This window comes from Eumetopias jubatus, unplaced genomic scaffold (genome assembly GCF_037043125.1).
Source record: "Eumetopias jubatus isolate StellerSeaLion01/CBP00866 unplaced genomic scaffold, mEumJub1_p1.0 scaffold_5, whole genome shotgun sequence".
Taxonomy (NCBI): Eukaryota; Metazoa; Chordata; class Mammalia; order Carnivora; family Otariidae; genus Eumetopias; species Eumetopias jubatus.
In genome coordinates, this window is record NW_028274811.1 from 17,183,501 (window position 1) to 17,207,458 (window position 23,958).

The following is a 23,958-nucleotide window of genomic DNA, read 5'->3' on the forward strand; positions in this document are numbered from 1 at the left end:
AAAACATGGTCCTTACAAAGCCGGGCCACGTCTACAGACGAATATAATAAAATCAGCATCTTGAAAAACTTCTAAACTTGGCAACAGCTTTCGGAGCGCCCCCTGGGCCACCTGCCCGTGCCTGGTTTCCATAGAAACGCGCAGTTCCGGCGCGTAGCACTCCACTCCGGAAGTTGTTCTCACTCGCTTCCGTTCTCCCCCTCGGAGAGTCAATCGGCCTATTGCCCAAGCGTCGGCTTGAACGGACGGCGGATGAGTTTGGGGCCGCAAAGGCTGCCGTAGAGGGGCGTGGCGATGGAGCCGCGATTCGGTTCCCGTAGTTCACGTGCCGGCCGCCGCGGATCTTCTCAGACCTACCATGGCTCAGCCGGAGACGTTAAATCTCAATAACGAGGTAGGCGCAGAGGCCGGGGGAACTTGTGGGGCTGCCCTTCAGGACCCCCTGAATGCCTTCTCTGGGTCTTTCTGATGGGCCCGTGGTCTCCTGGGGGAGAGGGTAGGGCATGTGGCTGGGGCCGCTTCTGGGTGGGCCCAGGCAGGTTTCCCGGAACTGGGAGCCTGGCCACAGTAACCGCCTCACGGTTCGTAGGTGGCTGATGCGGAAGACCTGTTTCTGGCCCTCGGGCCCCCTGAATTTTTATCTGTGGGATGTTGGGAAGATCATGTAATCTTAATCTAAATCAGTGTCTTCGTCTGTAGAACGACGCTCATGATAGTACCCCCTTCGCAAGGTGGTTGTGAGATTTAAAGGTAATTGGAGTATGGGAAGTGTTCGCACAGTGCCGGACACCAAATAAACTCTCTACGCATTACCTGCCTTTTATTGGATGCCGGAAGTGAAGGGGAGGGGTGGAGAGCTATAGCTTTTACTAAGATTGCTGATCTTCAATGCCATCGTATCGTTTATAAGGCTGTGCGCCCAGGACCACGTTTCTTACTCCAGCTACTGTCCCATTTTTCTCCTTCCGTTTACACAAAGTTTTTAAAGAGCTGTTTATACTTGCCGTCCCTAATTTCTCTTCTTTCTTAAATTCGGTCTGAAATCAGGTGTTGGCACTTAGTCACTGCTAACAGAAAATGTCAGTGTCACTAGGCTACCATTTCTGCCGCTTTCCCCTTTTCTAGTTTCTGGTTCTATTTAAGGAAGTTATAAGACACCTGAAGATTTAAAGTAAGCTGGAAAAGCAAGAATCAAATGAAGACCTCACAGCTACAGGAAAGGAAGTTCTTTATGTTCATTTTTCAGTGGCTGTTTAAGTGTTTGCCGTGAGCAAGATAGACTGTTCATGTTGTACAGTTGTGTGTAGACATACTTTCTGCTTTCAGGCAACCTGTACTCAGATAGAAAAGGGTAGGCAACACCCACCGATGGTACAGAATCATGCCCAGAAGAACAAGTGGTGCAGAAAGGTTGCCAAAGAAGGCAAAATGAATTCTCTTTAAGGATCCTACACTGGAATTGCATTATTGATTCAGTGAAGGGGAAGAAGGCATTTCAGGCGGAGAGACTGGTATAAGGCGGTAAGAGATGGTAGTAGAAACCTGCTTGGGTTCTAAAGGGCTAGATAACTCTCCAGAGATGAGAATTTCGGGGATTAAGTAGGAAATGAAACTCAATTATATTACTGCCTTACTGCCAGATTATTAAGTCCGAATTTCAGTTGACAGTGGAGTACAGAATATAGTGAAGGGGGAAATTAAGCTTGTGCTCCTTCCAGAAAACATTTGGTGGGCTTTTTCTCATTAGTTTGCCCAGGACATATAAAATAGTTTAATTGGATATCCTTGGGAATTTTTTGAAATACTAGTGAGCTTCCTATTCAGTTTTGAAATTGCCGTTGGAGTCATTTAGCACTCTTCACTTAAGGTGTTTTCTTTTTCCACCTGACTAATTCCCAGTCCTCTTTAAAACACTTAAAATTAGGAATTCCTCACTAATTCACCTCAATCTAGGCTAAATGTCCGTTCTTTGTGCGACCACTTTCTACTCTTGAAACACTTTCTACCTCTTTCTTAGTTTTTGTGTAGCTGTCTACTACCTACAACGTAAGTGCTCTGACAGTGTTTGCTGGGCGACTAGATGAGCTTATCAAATTAGGAAGTGTATACATCCCATGTTAAAGTAAATCTTACACGTTCTCATATGAAGGTGGGGGAAAGGACAGCGGAAGTGGAGATGATGAAAGGTGTTAGAATTTAAAGCAAATGGGAGAAAAATATCTACAAAGGGGAAAACAGATAGAGATTTGTCTACATAAAAACTGCGAAACATCCCCAAATTTAAAAAAGACAGCCGATTAGAAGAAAATACATAGGAGATATAACAGGTAAGTGGCTAATATCATTACTGTAAAATAGTAATTAAGAAAAACTGCCTCTTAGAACATTGATAAAAGAAATGAATTAACAGCTTCCCCAAGGAAGAAATATATCTGCAAAAGAGGTCACATTCACTACTTTAATGTATCCGTTACTTTTTCATCATCATCCCATCCTAGTCCAGGTTACATCTCTCACCAGAACTACCCTTTGGGCCTTCCAGCTACTGTCCTGCCTCTTCTCCGTCTAGTCTGATCTCCGTAGTGCAGCTGGAGTGCTCTCTTCAAAAGAGAAATCTAATTTCCTGACTCCCTTGCGTACAGCCTTTTTGATGGTTTCCTGTTGCTTTTGGTAAAGACCAGTCTAAACAAGGCCAGTCTCCTCTCCCCCTTAGAGTATACCACTGCTTGCCCCCACATCAGCCTCACTGGCCTTCCTCCACTAGGTAGCATAGCGCTCTTAAACATCCTTTGCACAAGTTCTTCCTTTTACCCAAAACCCCTTTTCCTCTCAGTCCATTTCATATTTCTACTTTACTTGCTATTTCTCAGGGAAACAGGGTTTGACTTTCATTTTAGTTCTGTAAACTTCTGTAACACCATTTACTTCTTTTCGGCACTTGGCAGAGTTGCTGAGTGTTATGTGTGTGTGAATGTGAGAGATTTCTTTCCTCCACCTGTCTGGAAGCTTTTGCTCACCATCCTATCCTCAGTACTGATGTGTTCAGTGAGAAACTTGAGCCATCATTTTTATGATACTTAGTAACTTAAATTAGCTCTCCCTAACTGGGATTTAGGAATTCAGAGATACTATAACTACCTGAAATTTTGGGTAAATTGGTATTTGTGTGCGTGCCTCTTGGGGGAAAAAAGTCCATAGGTTTCATCAGATTCTCAAACATTTCTAAATCTCTGTTATTATCTTTAGGATATTGGTACTTGTTATCTCTGCATGATTTTTAATTATGACTTTTCTTTTAAATAATTTAAATAATTAAATAGCATATTTAATTTCCCAAAATGTCTTTTGTGAAAATAAAAAGCCTGCCTGCGCAGGCACCTATTATATTATGCTAACTTTCAATGTCTTCTACCCTTAATATTTTTATTCTTTTCAAAAATTTTCCAAGGAGAAAAGCTGACATTATATTTGACTACCCGATTCTAAGTTCTTAAAATAACGTTTATTCTTCAGTATGTAAAATCTTACCTTTTTAATTTTACCTTTACTTTTCTTCAAAAAAAAATTGCTTTTTACTTCACCTTATGATCATTTATTACATTTTTTATTTTGACTAGTACTTTACATGGACCTCGAAGTGAGAATATTTAACTGACTTAAAGCAACTTCCCTAGCCTCAAGCATAGTACCTTGTTTACAGGTAATAATGAGTAAATAGTGTTGGGCAGATGAAAGTATAGATGGCTCAACATGAGTTACTTTATGTTCACATGAGGGAGGGAAATCTCCTAACTGTACACTTTTTTTCCCCTCCCTCTCCGTTAGAACTAGAGAAGGGACTCACAATTGGAAACAACAGCGGCCCTAGCATCTAGTGAATAAAGAATTTGTAAAACGAGAGCTGGATTTGCTCCAGTCATGTTTCTTTAGGCAGCAGTGAAATGCAAATTCAGAACTAGGAAGTGAACCAATCTGATCATGTACTTTAATTCTGTAGGAGGGCCAAGGGCCTTTATATTAAAGAGACATTATTTTATTCCTGATAACAAATTACCAAGAAGCCCATTAGACAATTGCTTTCCACTTCCTATAAGATGGTAAAGGTAGACTCTAAAGCGCCAGAGGACAAAGTGATTTGCCTCCACATATTGTAAAAGATAAGAATGTCAAGAACTGTATTTGTATGTGCTTTTGAAGTTACATAGCTCCTATTTCATAATTGAGTGCATAGTACTTTTTAATATTTTTTTCCCGAAGTAGTAAATCAGGGTCTATCCATAAGAAGAGAACCGTTTTGTTTGGTTGTTAAACTATTCTGGGAAGTTTTGCTAGGTGGCAGTATATGCTCAGTAATGATTAAGTTGTAGCTAATCACCAAGCATTCTAGAATTTTTGAATTGCTGCTCATCAAAAGTGAAAAAATACAATTCAACAGTAAGTTGTCACCAAATGGCCAAATTAGAATCCCTCTCTGTAATTAATACCACAATAATTAATACATAATTAATTTTGTCAACTATGAAGTCGTTCATATGGAAGATGATACAACAAATGTCCCTATAATCTACTTCTTATATTTAGCAAGTGTCAATATTTTGCTATATTGTAATGCTTCATTCCACCTACCTTCTTCTCTGTCTCAGAAGTAATTCTTACTCTTCCAGTGTAATTTTCTCATCCACATCTTTTTGTAATTTAGTAACATACCAGCATTTATTATCTTATATATGCCCAGAGTATTATGTAGTATATTTTTAAATTTGCGTGTTGCTGTGTTAATGCATGTTGTACCACCGGTATCATTATAAAAGTTACTTCTCAGGGCACATGGGTGGTTCAGTCCATGAAGCTTCTGCCTTTGGCTCAGGTCATGATCTCGGGGTCCTGGGATCGAACCCAGAGTCGGGCTCCACACTCAGTGGGGAGTCTGCTTGTCCCTCTGTACCCCCTCTCCTGCATGTGTGCACGCGCTCTCTCTCTCTCAAATAAATAAATAAAATCTTTAAAAAAATCTTTACAAGTCCCTTTTCACCACACAATTTTGGGGTTTACTCATGATAATACATGCATATCTCCTGCATTGATTTAGAACACCACATTGCTTGTGCTTTATTTATATGCATTATTTTATCTCTTTTGCACAATTTTGTAGGAACTCTGCAGTGAACAGTCTTCTGCATAGGCTTTTCCTGTTGTTGGAGGTGTGTCTCCTTGATGGGTTCCTAGAAGCAGGATTTTTGTTAGATGTTGGCCAGAGTCTCCTCCAGAAAGAGCATATCAGTTTGCATTTCTGTCAGCAGCATATGCTTTCTAATAACCATGGGTTTTTGTTAGAAGTTAATTTAAATGCGTGGCCAAGTCCGTGAGTTACCAGAAGAGGCTGTCTAATTGACTGGCCCGCAGATAGGTGACAGTTCAAAGTCATATTTACTTCTGTCTTTGGACCATAGTTTTCTCTCAGCTTTATAGATCAGAAACTTGCCATCCTTGTCACCCCAGAAGTATAGCTCATTCTTTCAAAAGCAAGTTCACGTTAACGATAGCCTAGAAGAGGCCATAAAAATGAGGAAGCTAGTTTATTAAATAGATCTAATGTAAGACAGTAATGCTCACATTGTAAAACATTCTTTTATTATCTACTGATCTACATTGGCTACTTGGAATGTAAAACCATAGAAAGGGGTTTTAATTGTACAGTTCATTCTTGTTGGGCTTTGATACATTTGTCCCCATAATTGAGTTACTCCAGTGCAAACTGGATTTCTCATCTCTGAACTGGGGAACACTTCTCTGGAATCTCCGTGAATTAGACATCGCCAGCTTTTGCGCTTTGTGGCTCCCTTTCCTGTATTTGACTCTTCCCCCTGTGCCCACGTGGTCTTTTCCCAAGCAGGTATATTAGGTTTCCACTTAACTTAGTTACGATCGTATTTTTGTACTCTCTGCCCAAGAGGTGATCCAGGTTACATTACTGGGTTGAAATTTTACCAGGTCAACAGAGGTCACCTGCATGCGTAGGTTCTCATTGACCCCTCACTTTCCGCACGTGTATTGTGTGTGTGTCTTTATGTCTTTGTGTGTTCCCGTGTGTGTGTGTGTGTGTGTGTGTGTGTGTGTGTCTCTCTCTTTTTCTTCAGAATGCATTCTTTTGCTGCTTGGAAGCCCTCAGCGTCGGTTTGGCGGTCTTACTGATGATGACCTACAGATTTGTCCTTCAGTGTCTTTCTTCAAGCTCTTCCCTTTCACTTTTTTTTATTTTGTTTCTTTTTTGTCAGTGCATTTCATTCCATTAGTATGCCTCTATTTTCTCTTTCCTCTACTTCTCTTTCCCTCCCAGACAGTATCCTACTCTTTTCACATTTTTAACAATGGTAGTTCTATTTGCTTTTGGTTGGAAAACCAAAGCACATTGCCCTTAAGTAGTGCATTGGCCTTCTGACAGTATTGAATGTTTTAGGCCTGTCTGTTGACTTGTGGGTTTTCTGTCAACCAACTTCCTAAGTGCAAATGAATTTTGAATCGTAACTGAGAGGCTCTTGGTACCTGTTTGTCAGTTTTGCAAAAATAAAGTGCTTGAAGAAAGCTAAGTGCTTGGGGTAGGCAGTAGTGAGAAAAATAAAATAATATTTCCATTGTTACATAAAATGAATGTACTTATTTTTCTAATATATTAAACTTAATCAAATTTTCCTACTGCCTGCACGCAAATACTGGAAAAGTCAATAAGCTATAAAAGGATTTTTTGGTTTTGGCATGAAACTACATACATAAAGCATTCCCTTTTAGAATTCCCTAATGCAGTAATGACAAACATAGTACTTCTTAAATTGGAATTTTAAAATTGGAGTTTAGCTTTCCCATGATTGGAATGTAACTGAGGACCAACTCTGCTCACTGCAATTTATTAGTTAAGTTGGGTTAACAGCAGTTAGTGAATAGCATATAATCATTTTATGCACCTGTAGGGTACAGCAGTTAGAAACAGTTAATGTATTTTAATGCATAACTTATCACTCACTATTGTTTTGTTTTATAAATGACCTTCAAAAAATGTGTCATAAACCCCCATTTTGCTGCATATGAAATACAACAATTTTGGGGTGCTTGGGTGGCTCAGTCAGTTAAGCGTCTCCCTTTGGCTCAAGTCATGCTGTCAGGGTCCTGGGATCTAGCCCCATGTCCGGCTCCCTGCTCAGTGGGGAGCCTGCTTCTCCCTCTCTCTCTGCTGCTCCCTGCTTGTGCTCTCTCGCTCTCTCTGTCAAATAAATAAATAAAATCTTAAACAAAAAGTTCTGTTCTGCAAATCTCCATATATCAACAGATACTGTAGAATTTATAAAAAAAAAAATTTAGTGTAAATGGCTTTTTGTTATGCAAGTATGAATTTTTTTTTTCTAAACCTAACTTCAAAATAAATTCCAAAGTGGTTGGTATATCTAGTGGGAAAGAAACCTGATTACTCTGCATTTTGTTACTATATTAGGCATTTGAAACAGTGAATGAACAAGTAAGTATTACAACTTTTCGGGTCATTTGTTTAAATTTTTTTGAGTATATGTGAGTTTATTGAAAACTCACACTATACCATCACTATGTTAGGTGGTAAGATGTAATGTTGAGTAAAACCAGACACTTGACCTTCACGGAATTTATAATCTGAGAAGACACATCAGATTGTAATCAGATTACAAGTAAAATGTATTCTGGGGTGCCTGGGTGATTCAGTCGGTTAAGCGTCTGCTTTTGGCTCAGGTTATGAACCTGGGGTACTGGGATTGAGTACTGCATTCGGCTCCCTGCTCAGCAGGGAGTCTGTTTCTCCTTCTCCCTCTGCTGCGCGTGCGCAGTCTGTGTGTGTCTCTCTGTCAAATAAAAAAATCTTAAAGAAATATTCTGACTTGGTTGTAGATAACTGGTTGGAGAGGGGGAGGAATGGATATAGACAAACCAATTACCAGTAACTCACCCAAGAGAGCTAGGAGGTCAAGAAAGGGGGGAAAAGTGGTACAATTTGGGATATAATTAGGAGATACAATTAACCCGACGTGGTAAGAGATTCACTGTGAGGGATTTAGAAAAGAAAGCTAGTTAAAATGAGCCCTAGGTTTATAATTGAACACAAGGATTGTTCTTTTCCCTGAAATTTAAAACAACAAAAAAGGAATCCATTTGGGGGTGAAGAACATGAGTTCAGGTGTGCGTTGTAGATGATTTTAAGCATGCTCAAAAGGAAGTATGAAGTAAACATTGCACATTTAGGTCTGGAGCTAATTATTGAGTCATCTTGTTTAGGTGGGAAATTAACAATATACACAGGTAAGCTCACTTAGGTCTAAAACGTATATTGTGAACAGAAGAGTTGGCTTAGGACTGCCCTATGAACTTATGACTGGTTAGGGGTGGATGAGTCTTCAAAGAAGACCAAGATAGAGTGACTGGAGAGAACAGAGGAAAACCTGGAGAGTATTCTGTCCCGGAAAGCAATGAATAAGTGTTCCTAGAAAGAGAAAGTGGTCACCATTGTCAAATGCTGCTGAGATCGCAAGTAAAGTGAAGTTGAAAAATTCCTGTTGGATTTGAGGGACTTTTAGAAATCATTGGTGTCTTTTGTAACAGCTTTTAGTGGACTAATAGGAATGGAAATCCAACTGGGATTATGTGGTATGCAGAAATGGAGTTAGGGAGTTTGAGCCTCTCTGAAAGCTTCGCTCTGAGGCAGTTGTAGAGAGAGGGTACTCCTAGTGATCTTCATAGTGAGAATGTTTTGTCTGTCTTATCTCTATTGAAAATGAATCAAGCACAATTAAAAATCAATAGAAACAACCATGTAAGAGATTGACAATGCTAGAGTAAAGGGGTAGTCTGTAGTAAGGGTTCTAAGAAGGCAGAAAAGATGAGATCCAAAATACATGTAGAAGATGAATGTCAGATATTGTGTAGGAGAATTTGTTAATAGAGGATGGTAGGTGATGAAAGTAAATTTGCATTCATGGTGGTAGAAAGATGGTGGTTCCCCTCTGATGTTCATTTTCTCCATAAAACTGGAAAAGAGGAAGAAGGTCAGATGTTTCAGAAAGCAGGCAAAGGTTTAAAATAGTCATTGTAGAAGGAATTGACCAAAAAAATATAATAGGCTTGCTAAGAGTGTAGGAGCCCATTTCATATTAGTTATGATGAATTTAATATAGATAGACTGTCTCAAGTATTTCCCAGCTCTTGGGGGGACTATGATAACTCAGGATTAGGCGTGCCTGGGTGGCTCAGTTTGTTGGGTGGCCAGTTCTTGGTTTCAGCTCAGGTCATGATCTCAGGATCCTGGGATTGAGTCCCTTGTCTCACTCGACGCTCAGGACACGGAGTCTGCTTGAAGATCCTCTCTCCCCCTCTCCTTCTGCACCTTCCCCCTCTCTAAAATAAATAAAAGAATGAATCTTTGAAAAAAATGAACTCAGGATGATGTTTTCATCCAGGATTAACTAGAGGGATAGTTAACAGGAAGGATAGGAAAGTTTAAGGTATTGACAAGTGTTGATCATGTACATAAACTGAATAAAAGGAGGAAAATTGAAAAGAACAGGACTAATGGTTTGAGGGAAAGTATAGGGGTCAGTGAACTGTTGGCCCCAGGGAAGTCAAAGATGGTGGTGGTAGGTGGAGTTGAACAAGGAAATAAGCATTGCAATCTCAGTGTAGAGTATTTGCATTAATGGTTGTAAAAATGGAATCCTCATGAGTGATAACAAGGACTATGGTGTGACCTTGGACATGGGTGCTGAGACTGAAGAGGTCATGAAGAAAGGAAATCAACAAGTGAGGATATTATAATGGATAGGTTATATTACATAGACATCTGTGTCACCCAGAATGACGGGGTAAGTTAGGACAGAGATGAATTGTAAGCGGATTGCCACTATCTTCACTGAATAAGGGGCTGGAATATACTGAGGGTGAGAGGCGGTGTTATAGCCAAATGTGCAACCTTGAAGAAACAGAATGATGTTGATACTGCTATTTTGGCAAGGAGATTTTGAGGGATTGTATGTTCCAGGTAGTCTAGCAACGCTCTAGAAAAAATTACTTAGGGATCACAAGGCCCCTGTCCTCTAGGAGTGCCCAGAGTATAGAAAAAGATGGTCACATGAGCAGTTAGGGACAGTACAGTGAGTTAGATGCTGCCTACAAAGTATAGTGGGAACATGAAGGTTGGAGGGTTTATCTCCATTTGAAGAAGTCATTGGAAGACTTCTCAGGAAAGATGATATCTGACCTGAATTTTATATAGTTCTTAAAGTGGAGAAGGGGAAGAAGGACATTATAGGAGGAGGGAGAAAATATATGTATGACAGGCAAAGTATAAACTCAAAATGATGGCATCCCATCGTACTAAGTACTTTTATAACGTGGCTCTTCATCGTTAGAATATTTCCATTTCTTGGCCAGTTTTTCTGGTTTTTTTGTTCTTAGAGTTCAGCACTTGTCTAATGGGATGATTTAAAGCATCTGTCAGTGTGTGTGTGTGTGTGTATGTATGTATGTGTGTGTGTACGCATGCACGCTTGTGTTTTTCACATTTCTTTTAAAGTTACACTTGAAATTTATCACCGGAAACGAATGCAGGGGTTGCTGTGTAAATAAGTAAAATATTATCACTTTCACACATTTGCTTTTGGTAACTGAATGGTAACACTCATTCACTAAATTAAAGTCCTGCCATTATGGGTAAAGCTCTGTTTTAAACCGCAAGGGTGCGGAGATGAATATGATGCTCTCTCATCTCAGGGAACTCACCATTTATTACGTTCCAAGCACAAAATACAAGTGCACTATTAAAATATTAATCACCGAGAACGCTATGTCTTTCTAAAAAAGTCCTCAGACACATTTTTAGAATGTTGATTTACTCCCTCACTGTTTATGAAAGAAGTTTGATTTCATCGAACTGTGAATATGGTTGAAAATTTGGTTAAAGTGACTAGACTTAATCTGTAATATTAAGACTCAAAGTATGTTTCTTCTCGAATTAAGAGAGAACCTTTCTAATTTCGATTTTATTCCTCAAAGGTTGTGAAGATGAGAAAAGAAGTGAAGAGAATCCGAGTGTTGGTTATCCGAAAACTTGTCCGGAGTGTTGGCAGACTGAAGTCAAAAAAGTTAGTCACTTGAAGTTATGGTCCTATGACTAATAAAATGTCAGAAAGTTGTTTTTATTCAATATTTACAAAATTTGAGGGTGGGACCAGAAGGAATAATTAAGTATCTTACTCATACAACACTTTGTTTTATATGGAGAGAGGATCTGAGTGGGATACACTGTGCTATGTCAGCATGTCCTTACATGGTTTGGGCCACATTTGCTTAGGATACACAGTGAGTTCTGCTGTTTTTTCAGGGCTCTCCTTCTGGCCTTTTCAGAATGAAAGTCCTTCAGAGTTATTTATGTGTTTTATGTTATTGGAAGTTATTTTAAGATGCTGGTGTAGTTTAATAAGTCTAGTAATAACTTCAATTATGAAGATTTTATGTCAGTTTATTCCTTGAATTGGAAATCTTCATTACCTTGTGGAAGTGTTTATCAAAACATGTGCCATCTATTTTTTAATAATATTTTGTAATGTCCTTATGACTAGTATTTGAGTAAGCATGTTACAGTGTTTACACTTTCAGTATAAATATTTAGTCTTCACATGTATTTTGTTCCTGATTAATTTCTTGTTCTATCATAAATAACCTTTCTCTCTGATGTAATCAGTATTTCTCTTTATGTATTCCTTTAATTCCAGAGAACAAAATTTTATTTAATAAAATTATATCTGACCTTTAATTGTAGCTTATGAAGGTTATGTTACATTAAATGCAATGTGCCATTAAGCAGTTGATTATTCGACCTTCCCATTAAGGAATTAGAAGGCCAGCTGTCTCTCAGTAGTAATGGTCATTAATATAAGGCCAGATAATGCTCATATATGCCAAATACTTGGCTTTATTGATGGAATTGGTGTCTGTGTTGGGCAGTGGGGATGTTCTGGGCAGTGCATGATAAGTGTTTTTTATTTACACTTAATGCTTTTCTAAAAGAAATGAAGAGACTTTTCATTATGATTGGAGTCTAAAATACATGCTTTTCCTGGCTGTATATTTTCATGTATTTTTTACAGGGGTACTGAAGATGCACTGTTAAAAAACCAGAGACGGGCACAACGATTGCTTGAAGAAATTCATGCTATGAAGGTAAGGCCGTGTGTGTGTGTGTGTGTGTGTGTGTGTGTGTGTATTTCTGCGTCTCCTCTCAGCCTGCTGTGTGTGTGTGGTGTTAGTTATTTGAGTATTATTGCCAGTTGACTAAGACTGAATTTTATGGGTCTGTTTGGTGAAGAATGTGGCACATTTAGAAAATTGTAATATGTTTAAGCTTGCATTTTTTCCATGTTTTTTACTGAATTTGTTGAAGTCCTAGAATAATATACGTAGAAGCTATGCCAAGCTAAACTCATCTATGTTTAATAATGCCTCACGCCTGAGATTTTTATTTTTACTCTAACTTCACACATAAAGTCTACGTTAAGTTCGAGAATTAAAGCGTTCATGCTATTTGGTAATGCGGACGGTGATATTGGAGGCTGACATCATGCTTTGCCTATTGCCAACTCAATAAATTTTTGTGTGGTGGTATCAGCGTTTTATTCAGCTCTGTAGTAACTTGAAATAAAATTAGTGCTGGACCAAAATGAGCCATATTTTTGTTTCTTTCAGCCAGACTCTTCACTAGCATAATTTTTAGGTCTTCTCACTGCTCTTACTTTGTGGAAACTTTCATTTACCAAATGACATACTATTAAATGTCTGGGAGACTGTTTTATTGCAGAACTTAAAAACAACATTTGGTACCAGCAATTACCTTAATTGCAGGGTCATTTTGCATGTATGTTTATTACATTTTGGTATAACTTCCAAGTTTTGAGATAGATAAAAGAGCCAGAGAATTCTCTAACAATATTTTAATTGAGTTAGATCATCAAAGCTTCTCACCATTTTTTCCATTGGAAGGGATGATAAAGTGTTTTATAGGACAAAGTTATCACAGTTAATCCGAGTAGAAATGAGGTGGGACATGATTCTTTGTGTGAGTTGTTTTTTGTGGGGTATTTATTTGTTTTATGTTCACAGGTCTGCAGAATTCACAGAATCCATTCGCTGTATCTTTTCTTTCTCAAAGTTTTAATCCCCCTTTTGTGTAGTCATTCAGTCAAAATATTCTGTATGTGAGTCCTTATTATTGTTTGTATCAGTATAGTTCACAGATGATGTTGGCTTTTTCGTACCTTTTTTTCCATGAAATTTCTCCAAGAAATAAAATCTTTATAGAGATTTCTGTTTTGAGTGTAGCACTGAGATAGGAAATTACGATTTATCCCTTTTTCTCTTTCACTTTCTCTTAACCAAGGTCCTTACTAAATTACATTCCTTACCTAAATTTTTCCCTGTAATTTCTTCTGAATAGTCATTTTCGCAGTCCTAAATTATTCAGATGCTTTGAACTACTGGGTAACTGCTGATTTTATTTTACCCTGGAAAGGATATAGTGTATATAAAAAGCCTATATGCAGTGTATGAAGAGTTTGAGATTAAAATATATTTGTTAATCTTCCTTTCTGTAGCTCTCAATAGTAAATTTAATTTAATTAGAAAGAAAAGTCCTTATTTGATCTGTATGTGAAAGTTGTTTTCTGTTACTCTTAATCCTTATCAGCAACAGGAAATTGGGCTGAATGATAATTAAAGTTTATAGGTTTACAAGATTGCAGTGTTGTGACCTTGTTTGTTTTCCTAGTTCACTACGATTAAGACTACTATGGGATCATTGCCTCATAGAAGACTAAAATTCATAACCTATATATTCCTTGCATTTGTAAATTTAATAGTATATAAGTTCTTCGAATTCTTGGTAGTAGTGGTCTAGATTGGCTACTCTGACATCAACTTCTTTCATAATGCTGTTTAAAAACTGGATTACATTGAAATGTAAAAACCAGAATAAAAAGTGTAGTAGAAAGATGGTACGCTTTTCTTACATTTGAAATTTTCACATTCATGATTCTTTTTACAAAATTAAGCTATTTTTCTAAAAGAAGCAAATGCATAGAGGATTTTTTAAAATTGAAAGGTCATTTGTGATTTCCTAAGGAAGTGTTCATCATCTGGGAGTATCAAAGAAGTAGTTACAAAACAGAAAACTTACAGTCTCAAATAAATTTGGAGAAAAACCTCTACTTATTTGTTTTTCCAGATGATTTTTTTCTTTGGCTCATATACCACTACATTTTTATAGACTTGTTCATGACAAGTCCTATACTTGTCAAGTTCATGACTTGTCCTATATAGACTTGCTTTCTATGATAATAGGGTATTTTGTTGCAAGCTGACTTCCTCAAGAAGAAAACCTGAGATATTTTTAGAAATGGGAGTTTGTTTTCTGGCCAAGAAAAAAAAACATGCCCTGATCTTTATGATACTATAAAATCATAGGTTCTAATTTTATAGACTATAATGTATGAATACCAAGTCTTTGCTGCCTTTTCTAATAGTATTCACTAACTTTTAACTTTGACGTTAGTATAAGTACTGTCTTCCGAAACAGTCCTTTTTTCTTTGGAAATTAAAGTAGATAATCAACTTTTACAGATTCCTGTTAGTTAGCTAGAGGAGGATATGGTAAAAGTAAGACACTGAAGTCAGTCAAAATGTTCAAGAAATTCCTTCTTAAATAGTAAAGATAATGACTGGCTTTTACTGTGCATTTACTATGTGCCAGGTAGTACATTGTGTGTTTTATATTCACTATCTTATGAAGTTGGTATCATTCTTACAGTCCCAATCTTACAGGATATGAAACTGAGTCTTACAGAAGTCAAGCAGCTTGCCCAAGGTCAAATAGCTATTAGGTGGTGGGCTTCCCAATGGATTATGAAGTGAACGGAAGTAGCTACTTAATTGTGTTGCTTCAGTAAGACAAGAACTTCCTGAAATATATCTAGATTCTACTCTCCTAGAGATTGGATGAGAGAATATAATAATAAACATGATACTTGTCCTGTAGGGGACAAAGGCCTAAAGACATACAACATGTTTTCAGATTCTTTAATTCCTCACAGCTAAATATATTCCGTTACCTCTCTATTTTTTTCTTACTTCCCCATTGAGGCTGTTACTTTTCGGTATGTTAGGTGTTCCTGTACACTGAGAATGTGTGGATTCTGTGAGACCTTGCTCTGCCTGCTACCCTTACTTCTCTATTTTAAAACTTTCTAATTTTGTGTTCTTCTTCCCTTCTTTTGATGCGCTTAGGTCTCCTACTCAAACCAGCCTTTGAACTTGCATCAGCTGTTAGGATTGCCTGTCCCCATGCCCCTTCACAGCCTGTTTCTAAGTGGTTGGCGTTAGTGGAGCACAAATAGGTAAAATGGTGTAGATTATGATGATATTTATATCCTGTCATTTGAATTTCACCCCAACTCTATAAATTACGCAAATTCATATTTCACAGGACATGTTTAGAAGAGTTCTGGGCTGCATATACCCCCTGGATTATGGGTTTATCATCATATATATTCATATATTAACATTTTGTGACATATCTGGTTGTATTTGCTTTTAAAAAATTGCTTTTAAAAATTTGTTGAGAAATTTCTCTGTAATTTCATATACTTTTGGTTGTTTTCTCCTATGAATGCCATAGAGTAAAAGATGCCTTATTTTTCTTGGAAGGCTACTGTGTTAATTAGCTGTATCAAATTAACATTTAGTTCACTTATCATACTAAAGTAATAGTATTAAATAAGTTAGTCTTAGATAATAATTATTTTTGACAGTTTCATCTTTTGCCTGTAAGCCAATCTAAAGAATCAAATCAGACACATACTAGAGATCTTACCTACGGTCCAGCTTAGGTATGCGGTCAAGGCTATGCAGTCAAAGGCACGTGAAGCCAGGAGAGAGATCTGGGACTCTGGGTGATTCCGCATGTCCTTCCTTTCTACATCAGACAGGTGGCCCAGAGTAAATGATTAGGTGTCTAAGTGAGGAAGTGTAGTTACTACCTCATAGCAAAGAACATTCAGACTTCGAAACTTCTCCATTCTATTTCCAGTGTTGGATAGCTTAAGCGATTTTCTCCGGAGGTCCATGCCTCATAAGTCCATAGATTTTTAGGTTTGTTTACTGTAAAGCGTCCTTACAAGGGACAGCCTCCTCAGCATTTTTCAAATAAGGACTTTCCTCCTAACAAAAATCATTAGTCTGTTTACCAGGAGGACCAGTTAACAGCATATTATTAACAAGTACGTTAAACTCTTTCACCTACTTTTCCTGGAGTTTCTTCCTGATAAAGAAAGTTATAGACATTGGGGAGGGTGTGGTGAGCACTGTTGAATCACAGACTTGGACCTCTGAAACAAATAATACATTATATGTTTAAAAAAAAAAAAAAGATAGGAAGGGAAAAATGTGGGGGGGAGGATCGGAGGGGGAGATGAACCATGAGAGACTATGGACTCTGAGAAACAAACTGAGGGTTCTGGACTGGAGGAGCGTGGGGTGATGGATTAGCCTGGTGATGGGTATTAAAGAGGGCACGTACTGAATGGAGCACTGGGTGTTATGAACAAACAATGAATCATGGAACACTACATCAAAAACTAATGATGTAATATATGGTGATTAACATAACAAAAAAATTTTAAAAAAAACTAATGATATAATGTATGGTGATTAACATAATAAAATTAAAAAAAAGTGAATGGATCCTTTTCTCTAGTACATTGAAGAAATCAAGTAATAAAAATTTCTTGAAACCTTTAGGTTGTCTTTAAAGATCCCCAGTAAAAACTCAGCATGGTACTTTTACCAGGAGGGAGACAAGTAACGCCCTTCTCCAGAAGAGTGGAGGGAGGCATCCAGGCACCCAGGAGAGTGGTGCCATCTGCGTAACTATTGAATTTTTCTCCTTTATTTCTACTTGTCCCATCACATTTTCTCTCCCTGTTCGCTTTTCTCTACTGTAGTTACTGGTAATATCTAATCTGGACACTTGATTAAATAAATAGCTCAGACAATAGGTGAAGGGATAGACTGAGCAGTATAAAAATCAGTGGGTCTTGGACTCAGGTGAATCTGAAAAATATCACTTGTTGGAGAGGACGTCACTACATGGACAGGCAGTCTTATTCACTGTTGGTGGGCATAAAAGGTCATACGCCCTTTGACACAGACACTTGATAAAGTGTCTAATTTAATGTGTTTAATTTATCTTTTAATTACAGAGCCACAGTTGACACGTTTTTACATATTATAATACTACTGACACCCCTTAAATACTTTACTAAATTTCCAGTTATTTATTTTGTATTTTTGGTAGAGTAAGGCCTTTCTAGACATGTATCCTTTTAGTATCTAACATTTAATGATGGCAGTAGTTTTTGATATCATCTTCCTTGTAGTTTGGTGTTTAAAAAGTGACATATGGTGAAGCTCTATAAGGTTTATTATAAGTCTTTGTTTCTTAAGAAACTAACCCTAGACTGATAGTTTGTTCTTACTGGTCTTGGGGGGGAAGGATTCCTTTCCCCTTCTATTCAGGGCCAGTCCCTCTTAATTTGCCATGTCCCTTTCTTTTGCCCCTTTTATTGCTTATGCCTTATTTCACTGATAGCCTCAGACTCTTCCTTAACGTGTGGATGTTCCTCAGCTGATAAACCTGTTTAGTTTGTGCCTGAATACCCATCATCATCTTTTAACTGCCTCTCACTGTCTTCTTTTACTTATTAGAATAGCTTCTTTGTTCCTAATAGTCTAGCCACTGTGATCTCGACCTTCTCACTTCCAGCCGCAGAGTTTAGCTCCTCCCTGCCTGTTCCTCAGTATCCTTGAATAGGATGAACTCTGACCCCTACGTTGGTGTTCCCCCCTTCAGTTCTTCCTTTAGCTTCTCACACTATACTCTCTAGCCTGGCTGCTTGCAAGTTTAACTCGTATGACTATTGTGGACACGAGAATCTCTGAGGCAAATCTTTCCCGTATGCGCTCTTATATCTAGCTCCACTTAGGTGTTTGCACGTGCACCTGAAACTGAACATTTGACACGACTCACTGAGCTAAGCTACAGAGGCCTTTTCTTGGGACTGTGGCGTTTCTTAAGAAGCCTAAGGGCAAGAACTCAGTTTTACCTTGCTGGGGACTGTAGTCGGGATCTAGAGAGCTCTCAGAAACTTGGCTGGTTCATGTATGTGTCTCCTTCTTGCCCCTCTTCCCTTCATTTTGTGCTCATCTCTACTTTTCCTCAGTCTCCACTCTCCAGAGAGCTTTCACTCTGTAGATGTATCCAGGGGCCACCTTACAGTGGCCGCCCTAATCTGGAATCCTCACACCTTCTGTTCAAGGGAAGAACCTACGCTGGCTGAAGTCTCCAGCCTCTCCTGGGATAACGTCCCTTGGCGGTCTCCCACCTGGGGCGCTGGGCATACTGTACGATAGAGAGGAGACGGTGAATGAGCAGATATTCCGAAAGATACCACTGAGTATTGGCCCTGGCATTTTGTAACTCATCATGACTCTTTTTCGGATGTTCTTTTCTTCTCTTTCTGATTTTGGTTTTGACACTATTCATCTAGTTTCCTGAGCCAGAAATCTCGGAATCCCTTTGCATTCCCTTCTTCCTTAGCTACCTGCTACTCCCAAATCTTGTTCTCTGCCAAATCTATTAATTCTCTCTTCTAAATATGTGGCCCCTTTCAGTTTAGGGGTCTGTTCTTTCTAACATGGATCTGATCTCTGTGGCATGGCATACAGGCCCTGTGTGGTCTATACTCTGACTCCTCTCCTCCTCCTCCTCTCTCTCTCCCATTGACCCCGTCCTTTCTGTGCCAACTATACTGAACCCCACACAGATCAGTCTATTTCCTGCCTCCTTGCTATTGATCAGGCTTTTTATCTATGTCTGTCACCCGAACAAAGACTCACTCTTACACCTACATCTTAGGGTTACTTGCTTTCAGAAACTCATACCACCACTCTCACCCCAGACTTGTTCCCCACCTCCTCTCTGTAGCCCTGACCTTGTATCGACTCCTGCTATCATATAGTGGTCTCCTTTCATGCCATTCCTACTACTTAAACCTTAAGAAAATTGGTTGTTTTGGGGCGCCTGGGTGGCTCAGTCGTTGGGCATCTGCCTTCGGCTCGGATCATGATCCCAGGATCCTGGGATCGAGCCCCACATCGGGCTCCCTGCTCTGTGGGGAGCCTGCTTCTCCTTCTCCCTCACGTGTGCTCTCTAGCTCTCTCTCTATATCACTCCAATAAATAAATAAAATCTAAAAAAAAAAGAAAGAAAGAAAATTGGTGGTTTTACTCAGTTCTCTGTCCCCAGCACCTAATAATGTGTCAGGTACATAGTGGATGTTGCCTAGCTAGCTGACTGAGTGAATTTTAAGCAATTTCTTTTCTTTTCTTTTTTTTTTTTTACTTTCATTGGACTTATTTAGAATGTCAAGGTTGCTCTGCATCTCCATAGATAAGTAGAATACTGACCCATTACTGACTGAGAAGAGTCTAAAACCAGTGATTGTTTTTAGTGTTAAATGTCAGCAACCGAAGATGAATAGGCTCTTCATTTCACACTCACCTTTGCCATTGCTCCTAGGCCATTTGCCTTCTAATTTAGTTTTTTTTAAAGGCAGAACTCTTATTGCTTCTAAAGCAGAGTAGGATACCCTGATTTAATAGCGTTCTGTACTCAACTTGTGACATTTGAAATGATAAACAGGAAGGCCTAGCGGTGTTTTAAAAGATCAGTATATACTGCCCTCCTCACATTCAAGAAACAGCGTTTAGAAACAGATCATCACATAGGAATTTCAGTTTGCTTCCTGGCATGTGGTTTCTGCGGCTTTAAGCCAGCATTCTGAATAAGTCATATTCCTGAAGCCCTTAACAGTACTGCATTATTAAGCTGTGTTGATATGAAGATATTATATCAAGTCTCTGGTAGCCTTAAAATACTTTTTTCTTTTAAGTAAGAGCATTTGTGACAGATAAAAGTGGTACCCATCCTCGCTTTGAACCTGCTTGTTTCTGTGTGAAAACAAAGGATAAGTTAGAGGTCCTTGTTGGCACAAGTGATGAAAATATGATTAGCATTTACTGAGTCATTACACATACCTAATTTTAAAAAACTGACTTTGGAATTGCTTCAGTCAAGATCAGCCTAGTTCAAAGAGAAATGAGTGTGTAAACAGGATTGAGGGGTAGGAAGAAAAAAGGAGTATCACATGGCCTTTTAAAAAAAAATTTTGTATCTTTTTGTATTGTTTTTATTAATTTTTTAAGTTTTGTAATTCTGGAAATTTGACCTTAAACCTTGGCAGAACATTCCTACTAACTGTGAAAGTACCCAAAGCCCTTTTCAACTACTAATTTTAAAAATTTGGACAACCAATACCATTATCATAATTCCAGTGCAAAATAATGTGGTGTTTGAGAAAAGAGGCAAATATTACAACATACTTTGTTGGAAATCCACAATGGGAGAGAACGGGCCCTAGGGAAAAGCAGCAATAACAGCAGTAAATAACTGGTCTTGCAAAATAGGATTTTGTTTTTTATTTAATTGGATGTCACCTGAATTTTGGTTAAATTGAGACAAATTTCATTGAAACATTTACACTCATTAACTTGAACACATGTCCTACATTGTTAGATTCCTGTTGTAATGGAAACAGTGTATGGTTTCTGTTCTTTCCTGCATGTTGGAATAACTAGTATTAGTGTTCAGGCTACTCAAAGAATTGATATTTTGTGATAATAAATCTTACCCAGTATATTAAAATAGAATTTGTGGGTTTTGGTTTAGTTAACCAATAAAAATTACTCTTCTGTTCATCACAATCTAAGATAGCATCCCAGTTTATCAGTGATCATTTTTCTTCTTAAAATCCATAAACTTTTCAACCAGAAAAGAAAAGCAAAAGGTACAAGTGAAAAAAAAAATTAAGCATTTCCAGAACAGCTATTATAAATTCTTTATTATCTGTTCAGGTTAGTTAAATACATTTTAATTTAGAACCTACTGCTCTGTATATAGATGAATAGATTTCTCCTGTCAGGGAACATACTGTTCTGTGGGAAACAAGCAAGAAGCATATGAATCTGTTTAGGATACGTACTGTACCAGTATTAAAACCACAGAGTGGTAGAAACCCAGAAAGGGATCAGTTAATTTAATTACTTACAGGACTTAGGGAAAACCTAAGTGAATGGGGGATACTGCGTTGCAGCTCTAAGAATAGATATGATTCTGGTTTTGAAAAGGCAGGCTCCGTAAAGAGCACACCAAGAACAAAGCGTACATGGTGTGATTGGGAAGGAGTGCTCAGTTCTGTTTTTCTTATATAGTATTTAGCACACTGAACTGTGATTATTTCTTTATATGTCACCTTTTTTGAAAATAGGATATTAACCAGTGCTAGTGCACTAATTGGCAAAAAGCAGACATTCAGCAAGTATTTCCTCAGTGAATTCATGTCCTGGATCGAATATGGTATGAATGGAATCACAGATAGTTGACAATAGTGACCAAAATGGTAAATTAAATTAGAGTTGAAAGCCTTTTAGGAAATGTGGATGGTCAAAGCTTTTTGAGTAATCATATTTGTTTTCTGGCAAGATAAATCTGAAGGACTGTGGAAGGATTGATTTAGAGGGAGAAGAGATGGGAGGCAAGATAACTAGATAGGAAGCAATTACTGACTTAATTTTTTCATGCATGTTTATTAAACTTGTCTCTACGGAAGTTCGTATGCCATATGATTCGTTGTTCCTGCTGTGTAAAAATCTGACACTATCAGAGAAAGAAGCTGGTACACACAGTTTTAAAAACAGGGTAAGTTATGATAGGTGCTTTGAAAATTTTAAAGAGCAAGAGATTGCTTTTAGCTAGTAATCAAGGAAGGCTTCCTGGGAAGGGTGACCAGTTTAATAAAAAATATTAATGTTATTACCAAATTGAGTATTTCCTTGTTATTCTTTAATTGTATTCCAGTTAGATAGCAGGATACAATGTAGCCACTTCACATCCCAGACTTATATATTATTTCTAGCACAAGGAAGTTCAACCTCGGATGTAAGAACACTGCTGCTCATGAACAACGTAATAATAATCTTAGTGGTTCTTGAGCGCCTCCTCTGTGCCGGGCACTTTGTTGCAGCCTACACATATTTGTCCTAATCTGCATAGGAGCTCTCCAAGGTTCCTCATTAGCTCCGTTTTACTGACATGGAAACTGGGGGCTTAAGGGATAATTGCTTTGCTTGAAGTCACACACCCTTGATAGATAAAACCAGAATTTAGTGCAAATCTGTCTGAATCAGTGGTCCATGTTCTTTACTAACCTTAACCCCTTTAAGTATTAAATGTATAATTTTATCAAGTATAACTAGGTATATAAAGAAATGTGCTTTTGCATTATAATTTTAATGATCACTATTAATAGAAAAGTGAAAACAATGATGAAATAATATATCAACATTGCCTCTTGGGAAAAAAATAGGATCTGTTCATAATTTGACATAATTAGAATAGTTGGACCTTTCTAAAAGATAGAGTGCCTTATTATCTATAGAAGGTTTTGTGTGTGATTTTAGCATTTAGAAATATTATCTGGAAACTAAACACCAAAACAGTTGCCTTGGGACCATGAATTAGTAGCAGTGATCAGGTTTTAAACAATTTTCATTTCTTGCTGAATTTGGAATTATATTTTAGACACATTTGAATGTAATGTGATTCTAATATTAATTGATATTGTCTTTTTAAACTGTTAACACATGGAGGTATTATCAAGAAATGAATATGGATTTTATTATCATATGCCCTTAAAAAAGATTACAGAAACTTGCAGATTCTAGAGAAAATACTTTGAAGGAATAACAAACAGTTTGACTTCCTTGGGACTTTGCAAGATTTTCCTTTATTTTTTTTTTTTAGTTAAAGACCACTCTCAGCATATTCCTGTATTCCTCTTAGCACTTCTCTATATCTTAGTCATAATTCCAAAATTATAGGAAAAAACTGGCTCAGTCACCTAGTGTAATTTCCCTAAGGCTTTTTGATGAATTCCCAAGTTGATTCATTGTGAGGGGAAAAATGTGCTATAGGCTTAAGTAATTGTCCATAAAGTTTGAGGTTTTGTTTCTGGTTGTGGTTGAGCAGGGAAAACTAGCAAATATATGTAGATGAAATATTTTAGGAATAAAAATGCAAATATAGTATGTTCAGACTGAGCTGTAACTTTGTCCTCTATTTATTTGATGTACTCGGTAATAAAAGTAATACCTCTATACCTGTTACCTCCACTAATTATTTTTGTTCTTAACATGTTATCCTGAAAAAACATAAAAATTAAGTGGTTTTAAGCATTTCATCTACTTCTTATAAATTGGCCACAACATGTTCTTTTAAACAAATGTGTAGATTCTACGCCAGATACAGTAAACTTTTCTCCCCAAGGCCAGCCACTTTTTTAGAAGAGAGTCTCTAGAATGAAGAAATCTGTCTCCTCTGACTTACTAGAATGCAAAAGGGCTCTCAGAATCTTCAGGTTGAGGTAAATACTGGACCTTACTTACCTCTGCCTACCTCTTTAGACATGATAGAAGTGAATAATTTTATGTGCCAGGACTAGTGTAGATTTTTTTTTTTTGTCATGAAAAAATGTAATCCAGTTTAATCAGTTGGGTTAAGCAAGCAGTTTTGTCTTATTTTCTGAAAGGTATTTCTACTGTGAGAGATAGGGCTATATAATGACACAATGGTTTTGGAGCTTCATTTGGCTAAATTACTTGAAATTTCCTGTGAGGTGAAATGCAAACTTAGAGATACTGAATTATGCAAGTTGTTTTCAGTGTTTG

General features: G+C 37.7%; 1 protein-coding gene across 2 annotated transcripts in view; it reads left to right on the forward strand.

Annotated features, from left to right (window-relative positions):
- Positions 1 to 208: 208 nt before the first annotated feature.
- The window catches only part of SRFBP1 (serum response factor binding protein 1), a 64,591-nt gene continuing 40,841 nt past the window's right edge, over positions 209 to 23,958 (forward strand). For both annotated transcript variants that reach the window (XR_015768154.1, XM_028103644.2), the window contains exons 1-3: positions 209 to 394; positions 11,062 to 11,150; positions 12,156 to 12,228. Coding sequence is in view for 1 of the 2 variants with exons in the window: in XM_028103644.2 (XP_027959445.1) it covers positions 359 to 394; positions 11,062 to 11,150; positions 12,156 to 12,228 (198 nt within the window). In the remaining variant the exon portion in view is untranslated. The remainder of the gene's footprint in view (positions 395 to 11,061; positions 11,151 to 12,155; positions 12,229 to 23,958) is intronic.